Source organism: Mya arenaria, chromosome 3, assembly GCF_026914265.1.
Source record: "Mya arenaria isolate MELC-2E11 chromosome 3, ASM2691426v1".
NCBI classification, from domain to species: domain Eukaryota; kingdom Metazoa; phylum Mollusca; class Bivalvia; order Myida; family Myidae; genus Mya; species Mya arenaria.
Window position 1 is genome coordinate 63,506,808 of NC_069124.1, and position 13,328 is coordinate 63,520,135.

The 13,328-nt window shown below is 33.4% G+C and overlaps 1 protein-coding gene across 2 annotated transcripts in view; it reads right to left on the reverse strand.

The window, feature by feature from the left end:
• Positions 1-3,638: 3,638 nt before the first annotated feature.
• The window catches only part of LOC128226777 (AF4/FMR2 family member 4-like), an 85,504-nt gene continuing 75,814 nt past the window's right edge, over positions 3,639-13,328 (reverse strand). For both annotated transcript variants that reach the window (XM_052936823.1, XM_052936822.1), the window contains exons 17-20: positions 10,558-10,654; positions 9,758-9,904; positions 7,968-8,151; positions 3,639-7,144 (exon numbers count right to left, since the gene is read on the reverse strand). In XM_052936823.1, the coding sequence (XP_052792783.1) occupies positions 7,038-7,144; positions 7,968-8,151; positions 9,758-9,904; positions 10,558-10,654 (535 nt within the window). In that variant the 3' untranslated portion in view covers positions 3,639-7,037. The remainder of the gene's footprint in view (positions 7,145-7,967; positions 8,152-9,757; positions 9,905-10,557; positions 10,655-13,328) is intronic.

A 13,328-nucleotide genomic window follows, 5' to 3' on the forward strand; every position in this document is an offset into this window, starting at 1 on the left:
AGTGATTTATTTCTTCAAATGTGTCATGTTTTACAATAAAAACAAATATTTGGTATCCAAAAGCATAAGACACGGCTATAACGTCTTCTTTAACGTCGTGTTTCAGAAGTTTGACTATTAATGGTTGCAGTCTCAAAGAGCGGGATGAAATAAAATTGAATCTTTGGTCAAACAGTTTTATCTTTTTGTTTGTAAAATCAGATATGATGACGTTTCCGTTTGGTAAACAACACATACTTTTCACATTACATTTTTTTTCTTTGTCGTCACTCTGTTCCTTGATTATAAATTCATTTCTGCTGACAACTTTGTAAACATAGTCCTTTGTTTTCTGTTCATGAACGACTTTTGATTTCTTTTCCTGAACCTCTTTCGTTTTGCGTTCTTGGACGTCTACGCCATTTTTTGGAACGACATCATTTGCTCTTTCAAAAGATTTATTTCCACCAACTTCAAATGATGGAATAGATTTACTCTGCCATTTATCCCTTCGATCGGTTCCGTAAACTTCGTGGTCATCCTGGATTCTGTCGTGAGCGTCGCGGCACGGCACACAATAATACTTCGTGCAGGATTCACAAAATGCTACTGCTTCCGAGTTTCCGCCCTTCCGTTCACAAACCGTGCATGGATTGTCGTGAATTGTGTCACTCGCGTTGACATATTGTGTGTCAATATTTCTTCCATGAGTTTTACCTTCTTTTTTTTATTTCTGTTGTATTATTTTGCGACGAAGATGCTCCCGAGCATGTTGCCCCCATCTTTGATTGCCACTGAATATTTCAAAATCAAGCCAGGCTCGTGACACGGTTGTCGTTGGGGACCATATAAACAAATCATTTAAAAAATATAGATTGGTCGCAGGATTGATGAAAATGAAATAACACCATGCCTCATGTATACCATGAAAGCAATATAATTATTACTAGTCAACAAAATACGGTGAAGATAGCCCGATAACACCTTCAAACATAAATAAACACCTTACTCTTTCTCGGGGTCACAGAGAAATGGTTGTTTACGTTACAATGCGGATTAAATCAATATCAAACATTCATGAACATACTTTCACACACATATCGGACAAAAATAAAATAAAACAATTGTGGAACATGCTATAATAATATTTATTTCAGTCCTGATATGATGCTATAGTAACGTTGATGTTGCGTGCTCGTTGTTTTGTTGTTGTTGTTCCCCCTAAAGAGAACAAAAAGTAAAGTTGTCAAGTATATGTATCTCTTTTCCGAGTATAGTAGCCATTCATATCAATTAATGTGACAACCAAAAAGAGACATATAAATAGCATAAAGAAGCCAAAACGAACTCATCATTTACGCATTCGCATATTGTATCCAAAACAGATACCGTAGTTTATACTACAAAGTGTACGATAAACGAACCATAGTGGAAATCCTGTTTCTCGAAAGCCTCAACACAGTTATATAGGGCAACATATTTATATATTATTAACATACTAAATATATTATGTTAGAAAATACATTGTTCTCTATGCTGATATTTATGGAGTAACCAATGATAAAACATCATTAACGCATTCCCATATTACATCAAGATCATTACTTTTATCGACAACGTGTACGAGATTATGAATCATGATAAACACATTAATTGAGGTTCGGCACCAGTCAACTACTCGATATATCGAATGTTTGATAAGAAATGAATAGATGTACATTTGAACAATGTAAATCTAACAAGGAAGTATAAAAATTAAAACGAAAACGTATTTCATGGAATGATTGAGGCTTTTTTCTGATATTATATTCCACTTTTTAAATACACAATAATTATATTACTTTCAGTTTGGTATTTCACAACCCTTACAATTTCGCTTCTTTAGACTGTAGAACAAAAGAAAACGTTTTGCCAAAGAAAACCTTCATTCAGATAGGGAGTTTCCTATTAAAATTGAAAACTTTGACTGTACATAAATAATCATATTATTTTACTGTCTCCGTTCGAAATCTGTGATGAACATTGCAGTTTGAGCTGTTTTGTATTAGTTAATTACATGAGACAGTTTAAAAGAATTCATGTTAAGCCATTATTTAATCACATTTGTCCGTCAAACAGACGAAAACAAAAGTTTGCATTTATATTTTTACTGATTATTGGCTTTTAATGTTTTTAAGGTTCTATTATATTATATTGAGCTGAAGACTTTAATATTTTGAGCCAAAGATTTGTGATTTTTACCTTAGTACTCCTCTATACATATTCGACCGCCAAATTAAGGAAATGCCTGATAAGTAGGGCTTTATAATGTCGAACTTACAGATCATGGCCCCGATCTCGTCTGTTTGCCATGATTCTACGACGAATACCAACGACTAACTTTATGACCTTGGAGTAGGATTGTTATTAGTCCCAGGTATGACTGTAAAGTAGATTCATCAAGGATGCACCAAAATATGTAACGAATAGATATGTTATTTAGTACACTGTCTAGTGCGAATTTTCTACACGGGCGATTTCAGGCAATAAAATAGGTCTGTTCAAGATCCACTGAAGTAAGATTAACGCAGATTCATTAAGATAAATAATTTCCCATTCAAGCGCATTTTTTGCAATAATTATGTTGGCATCAGCGTCTGGTGTCATTTCTCCTAATTAATGGTTTACAGTTTGGTAAAGACGCGCTCATCTTTATGCGGTAATGGTCTGACAATAAACTTCTAACAAGATCCTTTTAAGAGTCAATGAAAAGATAGAATCAGCGGCTTTGATCGAGATCAGATGGATGGAGGGACCAGACGGCTTACAGGGGCAGGCTACAGGGGTGCCGAGCAGCAGTATGGTCCAAGGGAGGCAAACCTCATTACTGATCATGGAGAATAATAAGCGTTGTAACAAATGGAAAAATAAGTATTTTAATTCAGAACATGTTGAACATTCACAGCACACAAGCCGAATTTATAACAAGATCACATGGTGACATAATTTTAAAGCTGCCCCAAATTCATGTCGTTTTAAAGGACGATATTTTCATAGATCACATCTGTGAAAGATAGGACAAAATTCATCATAGGTGTGACGAATGTGATCTTATTTTTCACACAACACATTCACATTTCCTAGGAAAAATGATTTTCTTGTTAACCTCCTATTTGGACCTACACAAATGCATCATTTAAAAATGTGTGAAAGATGTGATATGTGAAAATATGCCCATACACAGGGGCAGATTCTGGATTTGGCATTCGAGTGGGCGCCGTTTAGGATCACAATTAAGAAAGCATGCCCTATTCCCTAAGAATACAAACTATACATGGTTTTAACCAGTGAAATGCGGCTTCAGGTTGCTCCCAATGAAAGGTTAAGCCATTTTAGTCTGAAATATTGCAATTAAGTGCATTCATTTATAAACTAGATGGTTTTAGAGGGGTGCCTGCTGTATGCTCCGCCGGTGCCACATACATGTACCATCATCATTCTCAGATAGAGTCCACACTGATGATTTCAAATAAAGACATAAGAAATGTTCAACCTATACTAGTATTTCCTTAACCATCATGGTATTCTTCACAATGGTGACATTTTACAAAGCATTTCTTTACCACAAATGTTATCGTCTGCAACTTACAATGCCATAAAATTCATAACAATACAAACACGCTTTTGTATCATATTTTTATTTTGTTTTTCAACAATTTTCATAATTTCATTTTAGAATATATTTGGCTCAAATATTTACATGGCCAATTTTGCATTTGAGGCAAGCAGATCAAGTTTCCATAGCAACAAGTACATAGCAACGACTTGACCTGACTATAGCAACACATGGCCTACAATCAACATGACAACAATGACAAAAGCACGAACCAGATTGGCTCAACTCACACATCAGTAAGATATAATATTCACAATTTCATTGACACTTGTATAACAATGTGTAGTTTATAATATATAATATAATTTAATATAGTTTAATATAACCATACTGAATGTCACAATTCAAATAAAATAAATATTAATGCAGTTCTATGAACACATGTAAATACAAATGAGTAAAATGACCTCAAGATTCTGCTATCAACAACAATTTTGAACTTGCATGATCACATCATGACAATTAATAATAGTGAATCAACAAACTGAACGATCTCAATCAAAATATTGTATAGTACTGTACAGGACATAGTCACTGTTTTGAATATTACAACAAAGAATGAATACAGCGGAAGAAAGCGGATATGCACAGGTTACTGTCACCATAGAATGAGGGGAAATGAAAACAAGTGAGAGAAATTAAGCCCTATTCACAATGATGATAAGGTGTTTGTGTATTGTACACCTAGGATATGCATAAAACGGCTGTTTGCATCAGAAATAGTCAAATACAACATAACATAGAAACAATCTTGGGAAAAACCACTTTGATTCAAAACTAGAACTCTTACTTGAAAGGTTTTAATACTTAATAATACTGTTGAAATATTTTTGAAATAAACAAGAGTGCTGTGAAGCAAATGCCAATGAACGTCTGTTATTTTCTACTCCAAAAAAGGGCAATACTTAAAAATAATTACAGCCAGAGTTATGGGCTCTGCTGTGTGTTTTTTCTCTGTCAACATATTTACCAAGTTCCATTTCGATATCTTTAATGGCTTTTGAGTTCTGTCCAAGGTGCAAGACCCCAGGCTATGACATTACCTCAACTTTTTTCCCAAAAGCAGATGAGCTAGAGTACATAAGTGACCATGGCTTTAGCACAGGAAATGGCATGAACTTTCAATGTTCGAGATTAGATTCTATAGCGCTTCGATTCAAATAACATGGGGCCAATTGTTCAGAACTTTGTAAAAGTTACCAAGATGTTAACATTACAATATTTTCTGCTCTGGAACTTACGTGGACACATTTGTGACCTGCAGTGTGTCTTACAAGATTTGAGACAACTTTCCAGCTGTACTGGTATAATTTAAATCTATGAGCACATCAAAAAGTATTTCACATTAATAAGTTTACAACGATGCCTTTAAACGCATGATTAACTCTAGCCATGTTCTGAGCAATTGGATTATAGTGTAATTTCCAAATCGTGTGGAATATAATGTTCTTGAAATTTAGGCCTAAAGCACAATACTGTTATGTGCTGTCCTCACAAAAAGGTCAAGGCCATATTTTAAGTTACAGTGCAATTCTTTATCATATAAAAACTCGGGTTTTCTGATATACATGGAACAAACTTTGGTCTACATAAACGTCATCTAGCTATTCAATAAACACAAGGCTGAAAATGGTGCGTGCTTGTAAGAACAACTGCCATCAAGAGCACTGGAAGGCCAAAATTAGACTTTGTTTCTTAAATTAAATTCTACATAACTAAACAATATCTTGTAACAAAAATGACTTTGTAGCAACTTAATTGATAAATATTTGAACATAAATAAATAAATATTGCAATAAATAACATAAATACCCAAGAAAATGAACCTTGTTGCTGAATGTGAGCACAATGTCATTAACTGAATGTATGAATACTCAAGGAAAACTAATACAAAAGTAGGAACACTAACAAAATAGTTATCTATTTGTACTTCACACTAAATTGAGCTACTTGCAAACCTAGATGTCTTCTAGATTATTTACATCAGGGACTGTTTCTTGTATGCTTTTACAGAGAAATACCCAGAAAATATCAAAATACATTTGCAATTACTTGTAACATTATAATGACCTATAAAACCTTGATCGCTAATTGCTAATTTAAAAAAAAAAAAGATCCACTAAAGCTGCTGAAATCAGCCGCATGTTCATCTGCTTGTGTAGATCGTTTTACTTATGGCACAATGTATCAAGCTTGAACAAAAAAAAACAATATTTGAACTGCATTAATTGTATGCCATAAACAACAAAACAAGAACATGATTTCAGATGAATCAGGATATGAAATGGAAGACACCCTTTCATCATGTCAGAGTATAAAGCCTCTATGGCCTACACCAAGTCTCACCTAGAAATCTATCCTTTTAGCACTAAGAAAATAGTTTACGACAATATGGCTCACGTAGGATGGAATATAGAGAGGCGGAAATAAACAGTTAGTAGAATGTTCATATAAATATATATATAATGTCACACATTTTTGTCATATCCACAGTTTAGGCAATACATAAAAAATAAATTTTGAACGAAATTGACATTAAAATCTTTATTTTTTTTACAAGGCCTATTATTCGTTTTATATCAATATATATACTGTTATCAGTAAACATCTTATTTTCTAGTGAGTTAGTATATCTATCACAGACAATGTAAAATCAAGTAACCGTATCTACCAACTCTATATCTGAATAGCGCGGAATATAACATCTTAACAAGTGTAAATCTCAATAACAAACATGTTTACTTCTATTCAGTCTTGTAATGCATATTCAAACCATAATATACTCTTTTGATAAATCTAACCTCGCTAATAATATCTGCAATGGTTTCCCATGATTTGGTGTTACTAGTGTACAACTAGTCATGATTGATTTGAAAGACATCTGTAATATTGTTTAGAACAAAGATAGAACCTATAACAACATACATATCTAATTTGACAAGCATATTGCCATGGCAACAGAGCCATATGTTTGTGTAATTTCAGAAAAATGAATAAAATGAAGTAAATTGATCTAAATCATAGATGCATCAATTGATATATGTGAACCACATGAAATCTCTCTCGATGCAGGTGATCGATGGCAGCAAGTTTCTCCACACAAACATCTTGGTTCATTCTTCCTCATCAGTAATAACAAAAATGTTCTGCATGGTAGTTTTCTCCCATAGAATCACTATGTGATCAAGTTTGTACCATGTTTGAGGCCACGTAAGAAAGGCTGAACACAAGTGTAGTCTGGCAGCATGACAAGAGCCCTGTATGTGAAGGCCTGCCCACTCAACAGGGCGTAGACTGGGTGCCACCATTCCACAAGGCATCAGTGCTGAACACAGTCTAGACTGGTACACCAACACATGGGCATTCACGCCTGCTTCCCCGGCTAGGCCGGTGCAGGCGGTCATCACACATGTATATGACTGATGGCCAGTCTAACGTATCTCACAAGGTGCTGAATACTGCTGTGTAATGTCAAAGGTCCACACTCGTGGTCAAGCTCAATGAAGAACTCTGAAATAAATATGAAATTTTTGGTCATTAATTTAGATTCTAATTTAGAAATCAGAGAGATTTGTTTTGATTCTTATCTTATTTATTACCTGTAGCATACTAACTAGTGTCCATGTTAATGTGAGACTTTTATACAACTAATCTATTTTATGGCATTACCAAAATGGTCAAAGTTAAAAGACATGCATCTATTGAAATTTGAATCTTGTCAGATTAAACAATGCATGACAAGAGTTGTTTGATTCACTACAATATAATAATAATGGCATCAGACAAAACCTGACACAATTTTGTCTCACTCTAGACTTCATTAATCATTGTTATTTAAGAAGTTTTTTCACAACTCATCACTGATTAGGCCTTTTTCTTTCAGCATTTTTCTGTGTGATTCCAATTTTTAATCATAAAGATAGAGAATGTTTGCCTCTAGTTTGATCCAGAATACATGAGAAAAATTATTACCATGCATTGTGGAACCCTATGGCAATAAATTCTTTAAACCACCAATCTTTAATTTTGAAAACAAGAACACTGCACATGCATGTCAGCAGTCATTCATGCTTTCGAGTTGGTCAAGAGGCATAACTCAAAAACTATCTAAACAAGGGTTATGGGCTTGCCACATATATGGGATATTTTTGCTGGTCACATGAGCACCTATTTTCAATGATTTCTGTGTTAAAGCCAATGTTTAAGCATGTTTGACACCAGACTGGCTACATTATACCCTAAGTTTATGTGTGTTACACCATGACATGACAAAACAGACAGCTCATGAAACATTTGAAATAAACATGTTACTCTTTTAATTTCCACCACTGACCTCTAATATCATCAGTGACCTTGTCGTCGGCCATTTCCCAGTAGTTGTGAGCCTGTATCAGGTAGTTGGCATTGGAGAAATATTTCTGGGTGATGGAATGTATGCGCTGGCTCACCACTATTGACCCAGGGGGAACCCCGCCCGATGTACCATTACACAGCTTAGACGGAGTCTGGTCACTACCCTGAAAAATACAAACCATTGGTGTTAATGTAATAAAGATTATTAATACAACAGATCGAACAATTTATAGAAAACGTTATATGCCTAGCAGTTGAACCTACAACTGTGGAATAATTGCATTTGTATGAATTGATAAGTTTTAATTTGCTTCTGTTCAGTTTTAGTTTAACATGCATCTTTCACATCAATTCAAAGAAGTAGCAGTTAACATACTTCATATAACAGACACAAATCTACAAAAACATACAACAACATTGCGCTCCCATAGCAAAATTATTTACAAACAGTTCTATAGCTACAAAAGTCAATAGACTCACTTTGCTGGTCTGTATCAAAACCAGTACAGAATTCAAAGGCAAAGATTAAGTTATATATTGGTTACTTAACCCATTTTTATTAATCTGTAAGAAGGTTTAAATGATTAAACAGCAAATGCTTCATCAAGATTAGTGCAATTAACCCATTTCTAAGAATAAATCTTTTCCACTTGCTCTTATTTTTTCCATTTAAGTATGAATAGTTCACAGATCTTATCGAGAGCAGAGATAAGTAGGCCAAAGAAGTTCTCTTATACATTCTGGCATGGAAAATTTTTATCTGTTTCTATAGAACAATTCCGTTTACTTGAAAAAAAAAGATTATTATTTTTCCACAATTTAGAATTTCTACTTTGATTGTAACCAGTAAACATGTTCTCAATTACCATATTAACTGCATGAGTTACAGTGTATTCATGTACGCAATAGGTTTAATGTCAAATCATCATTATACTCTTTCAATGTAGGCTAATTAATCAAGATCTATGTCAGAAAAACATAACAATGTGGAGTTTCTGTACTAAATAAAGCCTCTAATAACAGCCTTAAGACACAACTATTAAGATATTATACTATTCTGCATTCATTTATTGATTGAACTGGGTTGAACTGATACACCTAATCTTAAAAATCTATAATTATAAACATAAATTGAAATTTCTTATTTGGTTTATCTAAAATGCTGTCAAAAAGGCACATCTTAAGGACAAAACACCCGGAGAAAAGCAAAAAAAAAATTGAAAATTGCCAGGATAATAGACAAAGTACTGTACTCCAGTTAATATTACTCTGACTAGCAATTTGTGCTTCTTTTTAATCACCTAGTCTGTATAACCTCTCATCAATTTCATTTTAGTTTCCTGACCTTTGCAGAAAGTAACCAGGGCTGTTTCAGCTAGACATTTTAGCCGAATAAAACTATGGGCATATTGAAATGCAGTTTACGCCCAAGACAAACTTTATTGAAATGGGACACTGAATTTCATAAAACAAAAAAATCACAAGCTGAAGAAAATGCTCATCCCTTGAAGTTTAATTATCCAAACATTTGGATGAGATTGATGGAACTTGCTATACGATTTATATGCATACCAAGTTTCAGCTGATTATTAGAAAAGTTTTCTGAGTAAAGGCAGAAGGAAGAAGTTTTTTGCATGACTACTCCGCTGCTAAGATGATGAAACTTAATGTAGATGATGCTGCAACAATTGTTTTTCTTTTTTTACTTCAAAAGACGAGCGAAAAATACCTGTTAACATAACAATGTCACACATTGTTGACTGTACTCACCACAGATCCGACAGAGCAAATGCTGTTGGCGGGAGATGGTTGGGGGGACATCGGGGAGGGAGTTCCGGTGGATCGGTTCCAGTTTGTCTGATGGGGGGAGGGGGCGGATGATGGCTTACCCTGGGATGCTGCTGGGGGTGCCGAGCTCTGTGGAAATAATGACAATACATATAGCAGGGTCTCGTCAGACAGTTTTAGAACATTTAACATATATTAATTTTAGTGATAACATAATCATCACAATTATCACACTAAAGCATGTAAAACCTCATATTTAGATTAAAACAGAAGTATATGAATTTACACTGGTAATGTACCTTTGAATATACAGTGATTTTTTGGGGGATTATTTTTACTGCTTGTGCCTTGCAAAATGGAAAAATATGTTGTCTTTGGGAAAAATACAAAATCAGGCCAAAATAGCTAATATAATGGCAAATATACATGTTTCAACTTTTTTATGCATACAGTATGCTGTTAAAGAGTAGGTATTGTCAAGATTTTGTTTATATTTCATTAAATTCATTGCTTTATTATTCTTTAACGTAATGGACATTTATCAAATTGGGAAAAAAAAACATTTTGGGAACAATGGACAGTTTTTCACAAGGGGGAACAGCCTGTAGAAGGCAGTTAATTGCACCAAAAAATCACTGATATAAGAGATGATTTGCTATATACATATGTACTAACTAGAACCATTGCTCCTAAAATGCATTTCAGATGTTTGTAGTGAGCTATCACAGATATGAGATGTCATGTGACTTGTACTTATTTACTACATGGCTCACATTACAAACCTTTTTATGGTGTTCTTCAAGGATCTGCTTTAATTTTAGGGTTTCCTTCTTTTTGAGTGAGTACAGCCTCATGAACAGTAGGGACTGGATTCGCTGACTGAAATGGAGAAAAACATCAACTACCATAGAACAGTCTCAGACATAGGAAAACCCATAAAGAAACTTGTGTGACATATTGGTAATTTAAGATGGTCAATCACTCAGTAAATTTCCATGGTTTAAGAACCAATTTCTCTAAAACAAATGAGACTTTCTTTAAAACAAGTGCCACATTCTCTGCAACAAGTCATTTGATGTGAGGATACAATGCTTTGGTGTTTGCAATATAAGAAGTCATCTCAGTAAAACTACTGCGGCGTCTGTTCTCTATTTTCCAATTAACTTTTTTCCTCGCATTCTAATAAACCTACAATCATAAACAGTTCCATTATAAGAACAAATGACACAATATGGTGATTTCAAGCTAGTCATACATGCCATATTTTTAAGAGGCTTCCCTGGGGATTTTGGTTTAAATTCCAGGGAAATTTGATATAAGACAAGGGGATTTTACCCTGTGGAATTTAGAGCAAAATATTGACGTTAATAAAATACAGTAATCTGAATAACTAATGAATATGGTATGTATTTATATAAAAATATTACAAATTTTGAGCTTGATAGTTATATAAATGTATTACTATATAAAACAGTCCTTTTATATAAATTTATATACTTCTGATAATAAGTAAAAGGAAAATGACATGAGTGTGATGTTTATCAGTGATACATTTTACATCTGGGGCTAACGAACATTTGTGTGACAGTCATTATTACTACTTATATTAATAAGAATAGTACATTGTATCATTGATCAGAATATATAATCATATTTTGATGGGTTTTTTTCTTCTTCAGCATTTGCTGCTTTTTTTCTTTCTATTTTCAAAAATTAAACGTTCATCAACAACAAACTGTGTAGAAGTTGGATAGTTGATTTGAATTATCTAATTTGCTAGTCCATGCTGTTTGTTGTCTTCGTGTAGATAAAATCAGTATCAAGTAGTTGAGTACTTATAGTTGATATATTAAGACTCCAGATCATTATCTTAAAATCTAGATTTTTCAAAACTTAAACACATTATTGGAAGGTAAAAATTAGACAGAATGCAATGTGATAACCTTGAAATATTGATTTGAAAAACAAGTTTATACTATTTACGTTACAACAAGTATAATTTATATACATGTATAAAAGTAACCCTTTCTTCTCTCCCTTTCTAATGCAAGGTGTTTTTCCATATATATTTTCTCAAGTCTGCAGTATGCATAACAGTGTAAAGGGCATTGCCGGAATTGCTGGCATTCTTGTGGTTAGCCAATCCTAGCTTTTGGCTACTCCTGGTGTTTGCTAGTTGTCTCCCTTGGTCTAGGGATTATATTTAATATTGGCTCAATGATATATTAATCATATTTATAATCATATTTCTCCCTTTGTATTTTTGTACATGTATATATAAATATAATATATATTTCATGATGTTCTTTTTCTAACAATAGCCCAATTCTTATAAATATATATTGCATGTTCTTTTTCTAACAATAGCCCAATTCTTATAAATATATATGCATGTTCTTTTTCTAAAAATAGCCCAATTCTTATTATGTAATTATTTTTATCACTGTCATATTATCATGAACTCAGCTCTTTCAAGTAATTTTGTAAAACTTAAAAAAGAAAGAAGATTAAACTTAGACCGGTAAAACTTTGTATGCATTGGTGACACAATATTTACAGTGCAAGTTCAAGCCAGGGCCTACAAGCAAGAAAGTTCATGTTAATCATCAATCATATTTAATTGTGCCAATTAGACGAAATAAAATCATAATCATAAATAACCAGCATGTTCTCCGATCTATTGTGATAAAGCTTTAATTGTTAAAAGGAAATGATGAATGATGAATAGCATTCTTGTGACTGTTTTTGTTTTTTTATTGTCTCATTTTATTTCAATATATTAATTTATTGACTCTGAAACAAGTAACTGGCAAACCGCAATTCGAGAATATATCGGAGAGAGAGTGAGTGCCTGAATACCTGCATGTATACAAGAAATACTTCACCACCTCACTATACAATCACATAACAAACCTGACTCAGCCAAAACACTGCGGAAATGCATGTCTATCTTGGAAATGCATGTCTATCTTCGCACAGTTAATGACATAAGGCATGTAAAATACTAACAATGCTGCTCCAGTCATTTTCCAACAATTGTTTTGAACAATACATATGTAGCAACGGTTTTATAGAAAAATATGCAAATACTAAAATATTTCTTGTCTAGTGATGAATGGTCATTATGAAATAGTGTCACCACCACATTTAAGCTTTTGTAGGTTACTTTCATTAACATGAAACACTCATTCAACAACCTTTTTATGCGTATCTCTTAAATGGGTCGAGAAAAACTTTCTGACCAAGAACTTTGGTTAACAGTTCAGATATATTTTCATAAAAATAGATAAAAAATAGAGTATATTTGAAGAGACTGGCAGACATGTATCAATATACACACTCCAACCCACAGTTGTATCCATTTCCCCCCATCAACTATCTGTACATGACAAGATACAAGTAGCAACTGGTTTTAATAGTACATTGTGGTTGCACAAAAACAAGAATAATATGTTCATTTTCAACAACTTGGCAAAACCATCATTATGCTGTATACATGTTACATAATTACTTGTGGTTGATTTCATTTCACATATGGGTTTAATATTATGGG